The 21,037-nt window shown below is 43.8% G+C and overlaps 1 protein-coding gene across 1 annotated transcript; it reads left to right on the top strand.

Moving 5' to 3' along the window:
• Window positions 1-301: 301 nt before the first annotated feature.
• On the top strand, window positions 302-19,753 carry slc30a9 (solute carrier family 30 member 9). Its single transcript, XM_035426497.1, has 20 exons — window positions 302-446; window positions 1,648-1,791; window positions 3,400-3,591; window positions 3,798-3,812; window positions 3,945-3,992; window positions 4,543-4,642; window positions 5,531-5,623; window positions 6,351-6,433; window positions 7,256-7,314; window positions 7,985-8,052; window positions 9,089-9,191; window positions 9,377-9,432; window positions 9,694-9,829; window positions 10,935-10,974; window positions 11,921-11,992; window positions 12,984-13,091; window positions 13,927-14,092; window positions 14,587-14,716; window positions 14,911-15,024; window positions 17,001-19,753. The coding sequence occupies exons 2-20, from the start codon at window positions 1,683-1,685 to the stop codon at window positions 17,043-17,045; spliced, it is 1,737 nt and encodes a 578-aa protein (XP_035282388.1). The 5' UTR covers window positions 302-446; window positions 1,648-1,682; the 3' UTR covers window positions 17,046-19,753.
• Window positions 19,754-21,037: the final 1,284 nt, after the last annotated feature.

Consider the following 21,037-nt stretch of genomic DNA (forward strand, 5'->3'; position numbering starts at 1 on the left):
TCGGCGTCACAAATGAATTACTAGTGAAATCACTAATCTATGCTGTTATTTTGTAATTCCAGTACAATTCTGAGCTTTCTCACTTTCAGCACTCCCAGATATCTTGAGAAGTAAACATAGTCTGGGTACTGAGATACATTGTGCCAGGTGAACGCACATTAACCATTTCGCAACGAACCTGACCACTTCTAAGATCACAACATGATTAAACATAAAGTAACACAGACGAGTTGAAACATTACGTGACCTTGTTTGCGTTCCACTCGTTCTCGCGATAGTAAAATGAACGGGAGTTGGTTCAACACGTCGTATCGCGAGATTCCGTCGTTTCTGTCTGTGTTTGTGCGAAGTGGTCTGCTAATGATGGCAGCGGTGAGTGTTAGCTAGCTAGTTGGCTATAATTTGAGATGGACTGAGGTATGTGGAGCAATACTTACTGCAGACAGGTAAGATAAAATCACTTGCTGCCTATCTGTAAAAATATTTTTATTCTAGATTCTTAGAGGCACAACCACAAACATTTTAGTTATGAGTTTGCGCGTACATAGCTGCTTATCAATGTAAATGACTAAGCTAGCCATCAAGCGAAGTGCCACTGTATCCAGTTTTAGCCGAATTTCTTGCTAGCTAGCTATGTTTTTATCACATTGAAAACACAAAGTTCTTCGCTATAATCATATACATGAATAGTGAAACTGGCTTTAACTTTACTGTATTTCTCATTCGGCTTCTCACGTCTCACGACGTGTATGGTCGGTTAGCTAGCTGTCAGTACGGTGCCGGGTACACAACGAGCTAGCTATTACTAGTGAACCGGCTAAACTAACTTAATGACAATTCAACGACCGACAGGTAGTTTGTTTACCAGCTAGCTTCCCAGCTACAGTGACTTAACGTGGTAGGCCAGTATACTCAGACATTATATACATGTATATATGTCTATGAGTATAATGACACCGGCGAGCGATTTAACCATAACTAAGTCCTGCTGACTTTCAAGGTTTGTGATAACGTCACACTGCAAGCACTTTTTTTTCCTCCAAGATGTCGGTTCGCTTGGATTTTCATTTAATTCCATTCAAAATTGTACACCGGTTTGGTAAAATGGATCGATAACGTAAATTGGTTAGGCTATGAAATTAGGTTATTACTTAGCATGTTGGGTTATCAAACGCTAATATAGCAAAGTGCGTCATCAAACTGGTGAAAATAGGATAGCTAACCTTAGACTACCAAACTACATTGCTAAACAGGCCGTTGGTCAACAATTTTTAGCTAGCAAATGTAACGTCGTTATACGGATTATATTCCTCACCAAATAATAATAGTAATGATAATTGGTTAAGACTAGAGAAAGATTTTTAGTCTGAATCTTTAGCTAACGTTAACCCTATGTAACTGCCTGCCTAACGTTAGCTAGATGTCAGTTGTTTAAGCTAGCTAAACGTTTATGTAGGCTATTGCGTTTACTGGCAGCAGTACTCTTGTGGATATGGCTGGAAAGATTGTTGATGGCTAAGTTAATTTTATAATTTTCTCCAAAGCACTAGCTTGTTTCAGATAACATCCATGTTTTCTTGTTTATTTGTTTACTTCTCCATAAAACGGCGGTACATTGATTGACTACAACGTTTCTTGTTCTAACAGTAGGTTCCAGCGTTGCCCCCCCAATCCCTGCCAGGATGTTCCCAGGCCTGGCCCAAAGACCGTGGCATGTGTTCTGTAGGGTTTACCTGAGACAGAGAGCCTCCTTGTCACAAAGAGCTCCAAGAGTGGGACGACCATGTCAAGGTGATTATCCTGTCTATGTCCAATACCTGCCGCTAATCCCATTCTGTCATTGTTGTGCTATGCACTGTTTGAGTGAGGTGCATCTTTTTGTACAGGTTTAGGGTGAGGTGCATGTCTCTGTGCAGGTGTGGAGCATAATGGTTAGGGGATTGGGTTTGCTACTGAGGAAGTTGTAGGGCCCATTCACAAGTAGGGCACAGCCACTTTTATCCTTGACCCTACTCGTAATATGAATTGCTGCTGTAAATATCTCATTGCATGAATTGATCGCATGTAAAGAGTGCTCTAAGGGTGTCTACTAGATGCCTAAAATATGACATTAGTGTTTTTGAAGTGGATATAGCCTAGATGCTTTATGGAGCAGTTATAGCTTAGTATTTGCTCCTAATGATGATCTATTTTCATAGACATTGCCCCTTCATAGTTGGTAAGGTTTATGCAACTATATTGTCCCATTGCAAATGTAAAGGGGGAAGCAAAAGAGGCTTTCTTTGGATCAGATATGTAATCTCATGTAAATCAGGCTGTTTCATTAAATATTTAATATTAAATATTTTACTGTTTCATATTATTAATATACATCATAGGCGACATAGCTCAGGAGGTCAGAGCGTTTGTCTGGCATTCGGGGGGTTGCTGGTTCGATCCCCAACCCTGGGCTTGTCGAAGTGTCCCTGTAACCCCTAATTGCTCCCAACGAGCTGATTGGTACCTTGCATGGCAGCCTTTTACCGTTGGTGTGTGAGTGTGTGTGTGAATGGGTGAGTGAGAGGCATCAATTGTAAAGCGCTTTGGGTAAAAGTGCTATATAAATGCAGTCCATTTACCATTTACGTCTTTATATTATGTTGTAACGTGGTCCATTTGTATGGCTTGATATTCACAGAAGCAATTCTGGTTATGTAGTCTGCTGAAACAGGAAACAGCAACTACCCCACATTCTGTGTTTAGTATAGAACACCTTATGTCCTTTAGCATTCCTACCCATAAAATGTTTCTTCTGTGGTATTTTAGGGGGTTATGTCAGTGATCTCCAACTCAGTGCCATGGAGGGCCGTGTGTATGCTGGTTTTTATTCCAGCCTCAGATCTTGATTATGTAATTAGTTCTCTTATTTGCTGACTTAGGGATGTAGGTTTGCACATAATGGTGACCCGCATTGTCTAAATAAAAACTCGCTTATATTCTGTGCTTCAATGCAGTTAGATGCATTTGGCTGAATGAGTAATTGGACTCAATTAAGGCAGCATTAATTGGTTGGAAAGAAAACCTGCATACATACAGCCCTCCATGGCAACGAGTTTGAGACCACTGGTTTAAGTGCTAAACTGACAGACTGGGAGCCTACCTTTGCGATTTCAGCTGATATATAGAAATGGGATTGTAAAAGTATTTAGTTTTGTGTAAGAAAATTTCCATATAATAATGAACAAGCAAGTGAGGTAGTTAGGTTGTGAGTTTTCTGAATTGCTTGGTAGTGACTGAGCTAGCTAGTCATTGAGTTAACTAGCAAGCTCGTGAGTTAGCCAGTTATTGCGCTTGTTTATGAGTTTGCTCACTAGCCATCTCACTGGCTATGAATGCCGTCGCTTCCGTCGCTGTCCACAGGGTGGCAGAATGCGGGTGGAGTGCACAGCCTCTGGTTCAGTCTCCATGACAGCCACGTGGCAGCTCTCGCGGTGGGTCAGAACCAGTACTACTCCACCACCAGCGGCAGCAAAGACGGGTCCTCGTCTGGGCCCGATAAACCCGACACGCCTGAGAAGGCCCCGGAAACTGCTCCTCAGCCCGATGTGCCCGGTAAGGGGTTATTCAGTTTCAGCTGAAACTTATACCGAATGTGCGCCTGTTTCTGTGTACAGTCACTTGAGTCAGAAGTTAAAGCAGACTTGCGCGGTAATGTTAAAATCCCTTAAAACTGCTCAAGCTTCTAAATGGTTTTGTGCTCTTTATCAATCGGCTGAATGTTTTCCTCCCCTCCCCCCATGTTTTTCATGGCTGAACAGCTGGAGATACAACTGGTAAGTGTTTGATCAGACCAGTATGAGGTGTGGCTACCTGTTTGTTTTTTGACATTTAGTTTTATGGCGCATTAGAGAAGTATTTCAGCGGCTGTTTTGGTTTATATTGATTTTGTCGGTTTCCCTTTGTAGCACAAGATCTCGCAATCCCTGGCCCAGCTAAGGCTATCCAAGTGAAAGGTAATGTAGGGCATGGTTTGTATCTGTGCCTTTCTCTGTGGCCGATAGCGTTTCAGTACCTCACTTGCTCTATAAACTAGCCATATTGTCAAGCCGAGAGAAATGGATTAGATGGATGTGTAGTCAACTGCTTTAATTGGCCAGTAAAGTGCTGTGTAACGTCTAAAACTGGCTTACCGTGTTGACCTAATGTACTAGGAATGGAGACCCCTGATGTAGACCTTAGTATGGAACTTTCAGTTTCAGGAATATAGACTTGACCATCTGGTTAGTATATACTCTGTTTTATACCTTTGGGCACTGTACAGGCATTGATTTGAGTGCTTGCCTGGGACTCTTGAATGAATTGGCTTTTACTAGTGTTTCTCGCTGCCTGTGTGATGTAGGCTCGTAGAACTTAATTTTAGAGAGATTCCCTGCAATTTCACATACTGATCACTTGCTCTCTGTTGTACTCTTGATGTATTAGAACTTCATTTTGGGGAGAACTTCATTTTGGCTGTACTTTCACACTTATGTTATTATGTTTCACACTGGGCTCTTTCCTCAGTGAGGGCGGTACTGAAGAAGAGGGAGTACGGTGCGAAGTACACCCAGAATAACTTCATCACTGCGGTTAGAGCCATGAACGAGTTCTGTCTCAAACCCAGGTAAGAAACCCAGCGCTATAAATGCAACAGCTTGCCTTCAGACTGTTGTTGGGTCAATTAGTGGCTACGTGGGACTATTAATTCAGTGCTCATTCATTAATTTTGTGTGGTATTTGTAACTGCAGCTGCTGAAGGTTGAAACACCTGCCACAAGGGTACAGTAAGTGTCCCAATAAGTGATGTTTGCAAGGGGTATTTGATATGCGGCATTCGAGCCAAGGCATCTCCATTGCTCTGTAATGTTGCAGCTGAGGTTCACCGTTGACTGAGTCTTGGAGGCATTTGCCAGAAGCAACAATACTGTGGCCTGATCAGGCAACAAGCTGTGTTGCAGGGGCAACAAGTTCACCAAGAGTGAGAATTGGCCGGAGTTGTGTTTACCAATGAGACTCCCTATGGATCTTTGGTTTGTCTGGGCTGAAGTGTATTCAAAGGTTCTGTGACTCAAACCATTCATACCCATATCCTTCAATACATGATTTATTCCTTGGGAGTGAGGTAGACAAGAGCTCAAGAGCTTGCAGCAGTGTCGCTGGGAGTGCTGATCCTTAGTAAGATTACGTAGAGTGTTTGTGCAAACCTGGACTACATTTCCTATGAGCACCTAAAGCTTTTTCAGGGTTTTGCCTGCTGCTGGAACTTATGCTTATTGGCGCAACAGTTGCTCTCTGTCATTGACTTGGACTGAAGGCTCCCAGCATTCACAGTGTGCCAAATGAGTTGATGAGCCAGCACACGGCCCTGATTATAGCATTAGCGATGATGGGTTTGGCTTCCCTGCCTGGCAGGCTCAATTAGTGCGCCTGTGACCCGACCCTGTTCCTCTGAATGACATATTTTCCTTTTCGCATTGTAAATTATTTTTTTTCAACAATCCACCCCCCATAGCGACCTGGAGCAGCTGCGGAAGATCCGCCGACGCAGTCCCCACGACGACACCGAAGCGTTCACCGTCTTCCTGCGCTCTGACGTGGAGTCAAAGTTCGTACCCCTCAACCCAAGTTCTGCCACACATAGGCCCGAATATGTAAAAGTGTAACAGTGGATTGAGCTCTGATTTTGTGAGCCTGTGAGGTTTGAGCCCGCCTTCTGCACTGGGCACACTGTCCATTGTTAATGGAGAGGAGGAGTCTAGCCTGCAGGAATCAAATGCTGACTGATACAGAACAAATTGACTGGTTGGAAGAGCTAGCCATTATCTGAATATTGACTCCCCAGTGGCTGCTGGTCAGTCCTCACACAAACTCACAGAGCTCACTGTTCTCAGGACAGAGGGCGCTTTAAAAGATAATGATTTTGTGGTTTCCTGTATTTAGGAGGAGGCTGATCCTGAAATAACCCATGTGGACATGTTCTACTTTCACAACCATAATTCCTGTTCCTAAACCAATAAACCTGTCCCTCTGAAATTTACTGCCCATCTGAAAAGACCCCCTCGGGCTATAGTTGCGATATTGTACTGTCCAGAGAATGCATTTGCTTGGGCATATCAACTACTTGTATATCTGCCTTTTTTGTGAAAAGTTCATATATATACACGAATATGTGACATGTTCATACGAAGACATGTTTATACAAACGCCATCAAATAATTTCAAATTGTAGATATGAAATGACACATTGACGTACAGATTGGTGGTGTTGTGCTGCTGTTTTGGTATTGCATGAGGGTTGAGCACAAAGCCTTGTGTCTGCCTGTGGTCTGCAGGGCTCTGGAAGTGTGGGGTAGCCAAGAGGCACTCGCCCGGGAGAGGAACCTGAGGAGCGAGGTTGAGAGGGAGTATAAAGAAAGTAGGCATTTATGTACTATAGATAAATGTGTATTTACAATTCATATCAATAGTTGCCTGCAAATATCGATGAATTTACTGAAGATATCTGAGTTAGCGGTAGATATGCCTGTATTTACTGTAGATATCTGAATGTATTAGATACCAGAATGCTGATATTTCATATCTCTAGATTTAGTATAGCTACTTCCCTGTGCATGTAGACATATGATGGAACATCTGGGAATGAATTGGGATTGGAGGTCATTCAGAACTAGGCAATCATCTTTGAACATTGAAACTAATGTCACTATACACCTGTTTAAAAAATTCAAATCCCTTGATTGGAATATTTTAAAAAAAACAACAGGCTAGTTTATTTGCTTATTTTTTCCGTTTTTAGAATTTTTGTATGAGTTAACATTTAGTTGCTCCAGTAGTAATTGGGATGTTGCTGGAGCATTTTTTTTTTCCTTGCTGGATTTTGGAATGGTTTTCAGTGATCCACTATTACTCAGCTTCTTTTGTATATTTGTTTTGCTTTGTTCCTTTATTATATCAAATACGTATGCATTCACCCATGGAAATTGAGCTATGGATGGCCTGGTGTAGTTTTTACAATATTTGGTTCCTTTTTAATATAAATCAATTGAAAGTGACTCGATTTGGTTTTACTTGATAATTGACATTAAATACTGTTAGATATGTATATTTGAAGACAAATACACATGGTTTTGCCATCAAAATATGGGAATTAATCATAGAGAACTGTAGACTTACCACTGGTAGACTTTGTTTTTCCTGGATGTATGAAAACCATAAAACTGTTCCCCCAAATTTTCAGATTTATTTCGGAATCAACAACTTTTGAAGGAATATAAAGATTTCTGGGGCAACACAAAGGTGAGTGTGGCTTTCCAGGGTGCTTTGAAGCAAAATGCTACAGTTCTGGTATGACGGTGTATGGTCCAGGCTAGGTGTTTAACGGGTGCCACGGTGATTGTTAAAAGGCTTAGGCCTTAGTGTCAATCCTAAAATGTTTTAAGCTGGTGTTGGTATTCGTCCCATGTTACACTGCAGTTTTACCGGTCTTTCGTGCTGATTTGGCGGGCGACAGCCGGAAAGATCCAGGGTTTCTGTTGCCGTTTGACAGTTCTTCCCGACTAACCCCCCCACAGTCACATGACCTTTTGCCTACATAGTCACAGTGTGCATTGCTGGCATCCCCTGTATGTCATCGGACTGTACAGCACAATTCCATTCTGTCTGCAGCACTGCTCTGCCCAGTGATTTTATTTCGCTTATGTTATTTTTGTTACGGAGTTATTATTAGCAAATTAGTGCAATATTCTACGCAGTGCTACATTTCACAATAAGAGCTTTCAGAATGTGCTAGATTGACTAGAAATGTGAAACTCGTCTGTTCAGTGCAAATGTTGTGGTTAAGGGTTGTGGGTTGTGGGCAGTGCATGTTGTAAATTGTTGGACCGTTGTGCTTTGTGGTTTTGGGATGTTAACTACCTGTGATATGATGCCCCCCCCCATCCCCCACTCTCTCCTGTGTTACGCACAGCCTCGATCGGGTAAGCGGACCACATTTTTACAAGGCCCGGGGAAGGTGGTGATGGTCGCCATTTGCATGTAAGTTTGTGGAACCATGGGCAGAATCTAGGGATGCAGGATAATAGTGGGATCGTATCAATATTGGCCGATAATGGCCTGACTTGGCTTTATTGGACTGATGCTAAGGTTATGGCAGATATGGGCCAATACGATAATGCAAGGTACACAGAGTCAGAGAATTGACACATTTCATTTGCCACTGATGATGTAAATGAGTGTAAAAAGTTACCTATCCTAGTCTTATTTAATTTTTAATTCATCATTTTTTTCAGCCAGACTCAAAGTCAAAGAACGGTTAGCGCTCTGAAGCCTTTTTGTGCTTTTCTTTTTAGTTTTCGTCGCTGGTAAACTCTGCTTTCTTCATGAGAGGAACAGTGACAGCAGCTATTCTTTTATGGTTACAACTCTTGGGCTGGCCAATTAAAAAAAAAAAAAAAAATTTTGGATTGTGCTATAGACAAAAAAACTTAACAACACTGTCTACTGTCTACAGACTGCTTTTATTTATTGTTATTGTGCCTAGTTATATGTTTTAGACTGCTTAATAATAAACCCAGCAAGTTGAAATATTATACAAATAAAAGGTAAATAGAAGGGGAGGCATCTGTCAGTCATGTTGGCCAGGTAAATATTGGGAATTTTCTGTATCACACAGTCGTAGTGGGATCGCTTCTCTACAGTTACTGTGTAGACTCCTACACATTGCTTGGTCCGTGTCGGTGTTCCTGTGGATGTCGCGTCTGACCGCGTCAACGCAATGTTAATAACGTGCGAGTGGGGAATGAGTTAACAGAAGCCCTCAGGCCGTATGTCAGACCGAGGTCACGAGGCGCGCGCCTGACGCGGTTAGCCAATTAGATTAGAGTGATTGAATGAGAGGGCGCGTATGGTCATCGGCGGTCACATGCCCGGGAGTCCTGGCCACGCCCACGCATACAGAGCAGGGCCAGGAAATGCTGCACTTTATTCAGTCAGGGGATCAAAGGTTAAGGTAATTTTTTTGGCTGTTTTGTGTAACTGTTGCTAATGGCTTTGCCTCCCTCTCGACTTTCAGAAACGGGCTGAATTTCTTCTTCAAGCTCTTGGCTTGGGTATACACTGGATCAGCCAGTATGTTCTCCGAGGCCATCCACTCACTAGCCGACACCTGCAACCAAGTGAGCACCGCCAGCGATTTGTTTTTAATGCACATTGACACCTTTGTAATTCCCCCAGAGTGTGGAATACGTATGAAATAAATCTCCCTCCCTCCCTCCTGTCCTTTTTCTTCCTCTCCCTCCATCCTTCCCGCCCTTTTTCTCTCCCTCCCTCCCTCCCTCCCGCTCTTTTTCCCCCCCCCCAGGCCCTGTTGGCTTTGGGCATTAGCCAGTCAGTAAGGAACCCGGACGCGGTGCACCCGTAAGAACAGCCATTTCCCTTGCCGATCGCCACTGCTGTCTATGGCAGACAAAGACATTTATTCTGTCAGATCATTATTTGCATATTTGATATTGGCCTCTGAAAGTTAATTTCATGTAACATTTCATGTGAACGAACGCATTGTTCTAATTGAACAGCTCAATATAAATCGAAATTAAAACGATCCCTCTGAGGACGTTATCTTGGCCGTCCTGTGGTAATGCTGGTCCCTCTCCTGGTCCCCCCCCCTCCCCCCCACAGGTACGGCTTTACCAACATGCGCTACATCGCCTCCCTCATCAGCGGGGTGGGCATCTTCATGATGGGGGCGGGGCTGTCCTGGTACCACGGCATCATCGGCCTCCTGCACCCGCAGCCAATCGAGTCCCTGCTCTGGGTGAGCCGCTCGCCGACGGCGGTCGTGGTTTCGGCTTAAGAGGCTCCCGTCGGCGAATCGGACGCGGCGGCACGCTCTCCCGCGGATGTTACCCTGCCCGCGGCAGACGGGTTTCCCCCTCTGAGTCCCGTTCCGCTCGAGGTTTCTTCCTGTTATCGGTCAGGGAGTTTTTCCTTGCCACTGTTGCCCTAGGTTTACTCTTTGGGGGCCCGTTCTCTGTAAAGCTGCTTTGTGACAAAGCCCCTGCGTTACACAAATAAAAATGGATTGAATTGATTGATTACCTGGGGTGTCACTCGTTATGGGCCTCCGAGTTGCTTTTCCTGCCAGGTAGCGCGTCGCTAATGCTTTAACAGGCAGAGGGAGCTTCTCATCTCTGTGTTGTAGACCTCGGAGGTGCGCAAAACTAAAAGCCAGCAACCTCAAGCAATGTTTGGGCGCGGTGCAGTATCCCAATCAAAGGCAGCCGAGAAAGATTGGTTAAGAGAGGGCTTTTCCCCCTGAAAGTAAAAAAAAAAATCTGTGAGACCTTGCCCTCTGTTAAGAGAAGTCTGCCATTTTACCTTGCTAATTAATAATGAAACTTTGTTAATGTTCTGCTGGCTGACAGTGGCTAATTCTTCAGTGGTTTTTGGTTATTAATTATACATTACATAGTTGGCTTTTTTCTGAATTTGTAGGTTGTGCAAAAGCTAACTTCATTACTTTTTAATGTTTAAAAAAAAAAATATATATATATATATATTTCTGTTTTTTGGTTTCTATTCGTTTGAGCCTGTAATTATTGTAATATTAAAATGACTTTAAAGCTAACTTTAAACCCTGCCAGTTTTTCCCCGCTGTCTTTGAGTGATGGGTGTTTGGCCTGCATATTGCACAGGGCAATGTTATGTGTTAATTTCTTAGCATTTCTCATGCATTTCTCTTCATTTCAGTGACAACCGAACATGTTGTGCATACTTGTGAAACCATTTTAATTGGATAAGACCAAAGCAGTACCTTGCGGCTAGGTTAATGGAGCCCATTGGGTGGTTATTGTGAGGATGAACGGTAAGAGTCGTGCAGTTGTGTAACTCTGCTCTTTCTGTGTGCTGTGCTCCCTCAGGCTTACTGCATTCTGGCTGGCTCCCTGGTCTCAGAGGGAGGTAGGGTCCCTCGACAGCCCAACGCACTACCATGCTGCACATACGCATCCCCATATTGCACCATCCGATCCTCAAGTCTATATGAGAGAGTCTGTATTTCCTATTGCTCAATCACTGACTATTTCTATTGTCTGTTTTACTGAAGCATGGCACATGAATTATCCAGTCATGTTTCATATACATGGGTGGCAATTCTCATATCTGAAGGAGGGCGTCTTGCATGTTTTTATGATTTCAGCCAGTTCTGAGGCTTGATCTATGCATATAATTCATGATTCATGTGGTGAATTTGGTCCTGGATGTGACTCATGATTTGAACTTTATGGTAAAAGTTCATAATTAATGACCCATGCTTGGGATTCATTATCTCTGACTCCAGAATCATGACTCTCACTTTTGTAAACAGCAACTGGAGAAAAATAGGGGAAACTAGGCCTTGAAGGTATTTAGTTTGGCATCCACTCTGTCTGTATAACGGTGCAATAACAATACTTCACTTACTGTCTGGCACGAAGTAGGAAAGGAACCAGCACTTTACAGTCTTCGACCTCTGTAAATATAGTTTTGAAGGTTTTGCCAAACCGAGTTCACCTTGAAATTTGTCTTTTGATATGAAATAATGAAATGTAATACTACTCCACGTTAGTCGCCAGATCTGTATATTGTCATCAACCCTGCCTCTCAGGTTGAGACACAGTGAGAACTTAAATGTTGGTGTTTTGCCCTAGAGTAAGTTTCTTCAGGAATAAAGAGCCTTCTACCTTTTGGAATTTTCCTGGAATTAAACTATACTTGACGGAACATCTCCCGGGTGCTAAAATTAGTTTTCAGTTTCTTCTAATGACATGAAATTTGAGTATGTTATATGAACTTTGGAAAAGTAATGATTTTTTACCCGTGAGGTCTGTCTGTCTCTCTGCTTCACGCTGTTCGGTTCTCGTTTCAGCTACGCTGCTGGTGGCGTTCAATGAGATTAAAAAGAGTGCTCAACTCCAAGGGTTGTCTTTCTATGACTACGGTACGTATGCCCTTTGCTGTGCGTATCTGCTTACGGCAAACTTGGGTTTTCTTTTATGCTCAAAGGTGACTACATGTTGAACAATCAAGTCAAAGCATGTAAAGAAATGCTTTCTGATTGGCTGTTCTCAATCCAGTCAGCTGCACGGGCTTCAGAACGAACTGTGACCGACTGTTTCATTGTGTTTAGGGACCCCTCAGCATTAACGTGGTTTGGGTGAATGTGTTTTAGGGGTACAGTCTGTACACCACATAATTAACATGGTTTGGGTGAATGTGTTTTAGGGGTACAGTTTGTACACCCCAGCTTTAACATGGTTTGGGTGAATGTGTTTTAGGGGTACAGTCTGTCCACCACATCATTAACATGGTTTGGGTGAATGTGTTTTAGGGGTACAGTCTGTACACCACATCATTAACATGGTTTGGGTGAATGTGTTTTAGGGGTCCAGTCTGTACACCACATCATTAACATGGTTTGGGTGAATGTGTTTTAGGGGTGCAGTCTGTACACCACATCATTAATATGGTTTGGGTAAATGTGTTTTAGGGGTACAGTCTGTACACCACATCATTAACATGGTTTGGGTGAATGTGTTTTAGGGGTGCAGTCTGTACACCACATCATTAACGTGGTTTGGGTGAATGTGTTTTAGGGGTACAGTCTGTACACCCCAGCTTTAACATGGTTTGGGTGAATGTGTTTTAGGGGTACAGTCTGTACACCGCAGCTTTAACATGGTTTGGGTGAACGTGTTTTAGGGGTGCAGTCTGTACACCGCAGCATTAACGTGGTTTGGGTGAATGTGTTTTAGGGGTACAGTCTGTACACCACATCATTAACATGGTTTGGGTGAATGTGTTTAAGGGGTACAGTCTGTGTTTTAGGGGTACAGTCTATACACCACATCATTAACATGGTTTGGGGGAATGTGTTTTAGGGGTACAGTCTGTACACCCCAGTTTTAACATGGTCCTGCCCTGTTTTTCAGTGATGCAGTCTCGAGACCCGAGCACTAATGTGGTCCTGCTGGAGGATGCAGCTGCTGTGCTGGGAGTTATCCTGGCTGCCAGCTGCATGGGCCTCACCTCTCTCACTGGTGGGCAAACAACCTCCCAACATCTGTCTTCTGATTGGTCCACTCGCCAGCTGTGACCAACGCGGCCAATCACCGCCTAATGTGCAATAAGTGTTTAAAAAAAACAAAACATTTACCACCACTCGTTCAGGGCTAATTTTTAAGTAGTGTTTTTTTTTTAAATATAAAATTGAAGTAAATTGCTGCCTTGAAAAACATACCTGTGATGGCTTGCACTCAGCACTAGAGGTCACTGTTGCAACGTCTTTAAACCCAGACCTATTTGTGCAGCACAGTTACTCTATATAGACCTGGAGTTGAGATCCTGAATTCTTCCGCCTATATATACTGTACCCAGGACAGAGGTGGGCAACAAGGGGCATATCTGTTTCTGGTTTTAATGCTAAACTCTGCCCTTAATTACTTGGTTAGCCTTAAGATTTACGCCATCTTATTGTTTAGCTACATTTATTGATAAGCGCATGAATGATCCAAAGAGTGTTCTTGCGCTCCTATATGAAATGGTTTACTGTGATCTAATCTACGAGTGAACTAGTGTTGGTTTGTTAGCCAGTTAGCTCATTTAGCCAGGGCAATGGGTGGAAACAGAAACTTGTCTACACACCGGCCCTGGAATTGGCCGCCCCTGTCCGAGGAGGTTCAGGTTTATCTGCTCCTTTGCATTTCCGTGGTCCATGTTTAGCCATGTCCCCTTGTGGATAGCCACAGTTAGCTAGCCAGTCATAATCATTAAGTACACGTAGCCGGACAGAAGGTCAGTATATAGGCTATCAGCAGTGCTATGTGTGCGGTGTGTTTGTGCGCGTCAGTGCTAGCCCGCTGCTCTCGCGCTCAGGTAACCCGTACTACGACTGCCTGGGCTCCCTGGGCGTGGGCACGCTGCTGGGCGCCGTCTCGGCCTTCCTCATCTACACCAACACCGAGGCGCTGCTGGGCCGCTCCATCCAGGCCGAGCACCTGCAGAAGCTCACCGAGTTCCTGGAGAACGACCCCGCCGTCAGGTCTGTCCCCCCCCAAAAAGCCTGACTCCGCCGGCACAGTCTGGCCGCTTGTACCAGCCAATTAAAAATGCCGCTCGTAAGGTTATTTGTTTCTCGGCCGTTGGGTCCAACCCAAATATTTTTCCTGGAGTTTGGAAAGTGCTTTTCCAGAAGGTTCCGCAGAAGCTTCTGGTAATACATTTCTAATACGCATAAGAGCGTTCTGTTGCGTTTCGGAGAAATGCCCCAGGTGCACATGATCTTCTCCAGAGGAAGCAGTCGCATTGCTCGCTGCCTTTTAAATTGAGTTGTGTCGGGAAGAATTGCTTCAAAAGGCTCCAACTAGTTCTGCCCGCTCCCCTCCTCCGTACTTCTAGTCTCTGGTGTGCAGGTCTCCTCGTTTTCTGTTGTGCTGCACCAGGATGTATTTTCCCCGCGTTGGATTTCAACAGCTCTTTTCGATGTGAAGCGAGAGTGAATAATGATCTCGCTTGTTTCTGTTTCCCCGTCTCCAGGGCGATCCACGATGTGAAAGCCACAGACATGGGCTTGAACAAAGTGCGTTTCAAGGCGGAGGTGGACTTCGACGGGAGGGTGGTGACGCGGGCCTACCTGGAGAAGCAGGACATCGATCAGATACTCAGCGTGTGTATTGGGGAGGGGGGTGGGGGCAGGTCGAGGTGGGCCAGGCGCTTGCAGCTGAAGCAGATGGTTGAATTCTTTTTTCTTTTTTTTTTTCTGGCGCATGGAAATGTGATTTTTTTTCTCTCATTTGTTTCACTTAAAATTTGGAGGAGGCCCCAGGTGTAATGTTGTGCGTGACCTTCCACCATCTGCAGGAAATCCAGCAGGTGAAGACTGCAGAGGAGCTGGAGAACTTCATGCTTAAGCACGGGGAGAACATCATCGACATGCTCGGGGCTGAGGTTGACCGGCTGGAGAAGGAACTTAAGGTGGGGGGGTCACCTTCTTTACCAACGGGGGATAATAGCAGCAAGGGGGGTAGGGGGTAGAGGGGGTAGCCATGCTCCTCCCTCATACCCTGGGCCACTCCCACCCTCCTTCCTCATTACCCTGGGCCACGCCCATCTTCCTTCCTCATAACTGGGGCCACATTCACCCTCCTTCCTCATAACCTATGCCACGCCCACCCTTCCTCCTCATACCTTGGGCCACGCCCACTATTTTTCCTCATACGGTGTGTAGCCACACCCACTCTTCCTCCATAGTCATAGTCATGCCCACTATTCTTTATACACTGTGTCTTGGCTACTTACTCCTCCCGGAGCCTCAGGGGTCACGCTCACGCACCGTACATATATGTGTGTACTACTCTGGTACGGGCTGAATCGCAGACGTCGAGAGATCTCCTCTGAGAGAGTCAAAGTTCCGCTGGTAAAATGGACGCCCTTCGTAAAAGCTCGCACGCTCACACAAGCCTCGTCGATACCTCGCTCGAGTCGGAACGCGGCTGGCTTGCATTTGTCAGGACCCAGTCCGTCCATACGCTGTACAGGGCGGTCACGCTGTGGGGAAATGGATCGGTTCCACCGGCTGTGCGTTTTCGCCTCCCGCGGGATGCTCGGAGGAAGGGCCCTGCTCTACCTCGCCGCCGACCCCCGCGGTGATGTAAGACCGCGGTCGATCGGGAGAGACGGGAAGGGGCTCTCCGGAAAGGGAACATGACAAATTGGGCCCGCTACTGTCTGCACTTCAGATATAACAGCTCCCGGGCCAGAACCATCGGCCATTCATCTAAACTGGCCCAGCATCTGGTCCTCTGTTCTCCTTTAGTATATATCTATCCCAAACATTATTCTTCCTGATTATGTGTGTATTTTGCTGCAAAAGTTTGGCTTTGGTAACAGAGAATTTGAGCAAAGCCTCATAGCGTGCTTTGAATGCATCGGGAGCATTGAATGTTTTGGTTTTCAGGAACCTGTGGTTTACCATGAGAACACAAGCCTCAGGGAAAGCATTTGGTGAGATGAGCACAACGTATAAATTTGCCGTATTTCCGCCATTTGCAACGTGGTAAATTGAACTGAACACTTCCCCTGTGATTCATTTTCAAGTACTCCTTGGCTTTTTTTTCCCCCCGGAAAATGAGTTTTAGCTTCAAGATCGGGAGGAGTACTTACATTTTTTGCAAGAACATTCCAGATATAAAGATCACGCTATTTGACACAATAACATTTGCGATCGATAAGTTCTCGGTAATGGATAGCAACTCATATGAACTGTGCAACTGTGGGTAGTGGAACAAAACTGGGAATACTAATATAGTTGCTTAATAGGGTCTGCTGGGCATCCACACCACAAGAAAGTCGTGGAGATCAGGCTTAATTGGTGGAAGTAGAAGTCGCTCTTCGCTATCATACTGCAATGTTCCCAGATCTGGTGACTGAGAAGTTCACTAATTACAGAGGATATGTTTCATGGTCCTCAAAGCTGTCCAAATATTTAGCTCTGTGGATGGGCAAATTGTCATTTTGGGGGAAGCCGTTCTCTACAGGAAAGAAGTGATTTACTCATGGTCACTCAGTAATGATTAATATCAGCCTTGCTTTTCCATAGGTATGAATGCACTGAAACCCCACACCATCATGAAACCATCTGCATCCTTCACTCTTGAAACACTGTTGATTCCGGTTTTGTTTTTCACCACTGCTGTACAATTTGAGAAGGGCAATGCACCAAGCCCAACACCTTCACAGTGTCCACATACCCACAAAACTATGGCTCTTACTCATTGGGCATTGTGAACTCAAGAGTGTGTTCCACAAAAAGAAAGTCCTGAAACTCCAAAGCTATCAAGGCATCTTAAATTTGGGAATGTAGCTGCCTGCTTTAATCTGTTGTCATGTCTGCCATGCGGCACAGTGCCTACCATTGTATCGGTGTCAGTCCTGTTCTCCTCTCTCCACAGCAACGCAATCCGGAGGTGCGGCATGTTGACCTGGAGATCCTGTAGAGCCGGGGGGGGGGCCGTGTCTGGAACCCCCCCCAACCAGGAAGAGGCAGAGCCGAGGGCAGAATACTCCTGGATCTTCACCACCCTTTCCCAAACAGCTCATCTTAAGTCTTACTACATAGAAGTTCACATCAACATGTTGAACCTTCATTCCCCTCCCCCTCGCTCCCTGCCCCGCCAATGTGTGACCTTTGCCCCGGGGCGCATTTTTGGTGACCCGACCACACCTTGACCGCAGCTGTTCAGGTTCCGACCAGAAAGTATCCGGCAAATGCAGCAGTTTTTATTTTTCACTATGGTTACGAATCATGTGAACTGAACTCTCGACCAAATCACGCAAGTTTCGCCGCCTTGGTGACAAGGCCGGTGATTGTCCATCTGTAAGCTTTAAGAGCGACATCCCCCAGCCCGCGCAGACACATCTGCAGCTGGTCCCTTAAATCGAGCAACCGCGGTCGGTCGCTGTGGTCGGAGCAGTAAAAATGCGTTCCTTTCTCTGATCACTCCCAGTGACTCACCTCTGGCATTCCCGCCTCATGCAGTGCAAGTACACGTAGAGCAATCGACAATGAAGTGTTTGGGCAACTTGTAAAGATTGCCATTGTTGCTTTTTGAAAGCATTTGTCTGGTGGATTGTGAAATGGATGGCATGCTTTTTGCCCACATTGTGACTTGTACAAAAAGAAAATCATTGTAGGTTACCAAAATGCATAAACATATGACCATATTAATATAGTTATTTGTAAGGACAGCAGAACAAGAGAAATTGTGTCTAGCGTGTTTCAGCAATGGAAGGAAATTGTATTTCAGAGTCGGTCAATTAAAGAATTTATAATATAGATTTAGCAAAGTGAATTGACTGAACCTGTATTGCTCTTGAAGAAAATTAGGCACTGCTGTAATGTTGAATGTATCCGAGTAAACAGATACACTTAGTTTGTTTAAATTTTTTCCCCCAAAAAAGAAAGTTTTCCAAAATTCCAAGTCTATTCCCATACCATAGCTGAAATGCATATTTTAAAAGTGCAGTTGTTGTACCATAGTCATAATTCCAAAGACTTGACGTCATTGTGTTATTATTTGCCTTTCCGTGGTGGCATAATTGAATTAGAACAGTAGGACAGACCCATGCAAACACATGAAGCATCTTCTCAATGTAAATATAATTTTCCCCTCGACTTTTCCAGTCGGAAGTTATTTTGCCATTGAACGGTAGGCCGTTGGCGTTTGCTGCATTTCATTTGCGTACCTCGTCACCCCCCAGGGTACTGCTTGACGCTCCGAACGGTGCCGCGAAAAGTGGTCGTCTTGCGACCGCTAGGCTTGTGCTAATTGCTAACAGGTGAAAAGACGGTACGCTGTCATCCAAACCTGAAGGATCGAGCTGCCCTGTGAGCGAAGCCGATGTCACTCAGCTCAGCACCTCAGCGGCTGTCTGTGATACTCATTTTAAGCACACTAAATTAGACGCGTGGCCTGTCGTGTTCCCATGTGATCAAGTCATACCTGTTAAAATACAGAACTCCAAATATAATATTTCAAATTTGTGAAAACTGTACTGAATATATTGTAAAGTGAAACTTATTTCAATGTGTGTAATTTTGTGTATACATTGTAGAATATATTGTAAAATGGCCTACTATAAAATATATTCTAGAATCTATGCATGAAATTGTATATGTGGAAATATCTGCTTATGCGTTTGTGTTGACACGCAAATGCAGTTGTAAAAATACCTGGTTTTTGTTGTGTTGGTAATTGATGACCATTACAGTCTGCAGATTCATACTGACTTGATGTTCTTTGCACATACAGACTTAAAAGAAAAGACCTTCAATTTTCATGAAAACTACCTCTTATATTCTTAATTTATTTGCGAGCTCTGACAAGAAAAGGTTTATTCTGATGGTTTTCTATGAGGTTGAAGAAGCACCTTTTTTGACTGCTTATGCAATGAACATTGAGTGAGAACTCAGGTTGGTACGCCCTATTGTTGTTTTGTTTTTGTAGAAGTTTTATTTCTTGCTGAGAATCACACCATGTAATTATGTATGTGTAAATGTGTGTATATATAGACAAACACACAGATATGTACACTTAAATGAGGCGGTATTTATAGCAAGAAATAATTCAGTTTACCAAAAAAGGCATTCTATAACACATTTCACATTTAGCCTTTGGGGTACCTCCATTTCATAAGATTTGTTTTGTGATCATGTACAAAATCTGGACTGCTATTTTTTCAAGCTTCTGATCCTCGACAGCAGATTAAACTACTAAATTGTTAAAATGATTACACGTCTGCATGGCTGCCTTTACCCACTGCTTTTTCTGTATAAAACTCAAGTTGAATATTTATAGGCAAAATCCCGTGGTGCATCAAACTGCTGTGAAAAATGGGTCGTTTTCTTCGGCTTAATTCCACGTCACAGCAACTCTGTCTGTGAGGCCAAGCTGGAAGTGGAAACCGTTTGGGGCAGTCATCTGCAAGATCAGACCCCTGCATTGGACTCTTTGGCAGAACTGTGGTTCTGTGTGTTCTGAAGGTAGGGGTAGGGGTGTTGGGGGGATGAGTATATAAATATATTTTTAAGAGAGGATCATTGATCACGTTATGTATGATTGCTCTTTTGCTTGGATCGATGGAACGTGCTGAATGAGGTGTCTGAATAAATTGGGATTAATTTATTAAACCTTTCCCTCCCCTTTTCCTTTTGACATATTTCTCTGACTCCATATAATTGCATGGTAAAAAGACTTTTTAAAGAAAAAAATGCCAAAGATTCGATTGATCCCGTTGGGGAGCAAACTCTGAGAGAAGCAGATAAAATGAATGTGCTGTTGGTGATTGTGCTTTTGTCTAGTTGCAACACTAAAAGAAGTACACAGCTCTGTTTTGACTCGGCAAAAACACATTTCTGTTTCACTTCCAAATATTAATAAAATTCTGGCGTGTATCAAGATAATTTTGTTGCAACTCATAAAAAGGAAGTCGAGGAAGTTCTCTATCATGTTAATGGAATCCCGGAGCACTGCAGAGGAATGGCTAGACCTTTGCTTTTGCTTTTTTTGACGGCTAATCCCTCAGGCTAAAATTTGTGTTATGAAAGAACTGGAGGAAACATCCGCCTGTGAAGATTCCTCAAGCTATAATCCAGCTGCAGCAGTCTACCTGAATGTTTTGGAAAGGCCCTTACACACCACCAAAGGGAAGCAAGGAGCTCACCAACCTGATTTCTGGAGCAGTCCCAGAGAGAAAGTCTGTTAAATGTGTTCCATACCAGAAAGTGAAAATGAACACTTTTGAAAACTTCCAAAACGGTAAATAAAATAAAATAAGGACAGCAGGACACGCTAAGCCTTCTTTTGTATTTGTTTTTCTTTATTCAGGCAAGTGGAAAATAGACAGGATAAATAACAGAGAAAGGCCCACCACAGAGAAAGTTCCATGGCAGTGATCAATCCCTCACCTGTGTGTGAACTGCATATGGTTTGAGAGTTGACTGCAATATTAGCCTGTGCCACATATTTCACAAAAATGCTTAATATGTCACAAGATATTCCTTAAAGTTAAGTCAGAGTATACCATAACTGCACTGTTTTATTTTGAATTGGTATATACGTATAGATTTTTTTTGTATTTTATATAAAATGGTATAAATTGAATCTTATTTATGTCAGCATGCCTGTTGATGACATGCTGAACATACTGAAACACAATTTTCATGAAGAACTATCTTTCATAAAGAAGTGTCTGTATTCTTGTGGGAGAACCTGCTTTTGACTTTGCCTAGCTTGCTCTCCAAGCCTCGGATGTGCGTTTCCAACCGAAAAGACAATCCAGCATCACTGGCTGCTCTGATCCACTCCAGAGATTGCAGAGAGGCAGTCTGGGTCCGTAGGAAGAGCTCTGCATCCTTCAACTCTGCCAGGGACATCAACCGGCGCACTTCTTTCTGCAGCTCAGTGTTTCTTGCCATTTCAAAATCAAG

Source organism: Anguilla anguilla, chromosome 7 (assembly GCF_013347855.1).
Source record: "Anguilla anguilla isolate fAngAng1 chromosome 7, fAngAng1.pri, whole genome shotgun sequence".
Lineage (NCBI taxonomy): Eukaryota > Metazoa > Chordata > Actinopteri > Anguilliformes > Anguillidae > Anguilla > Anguilla anguilla.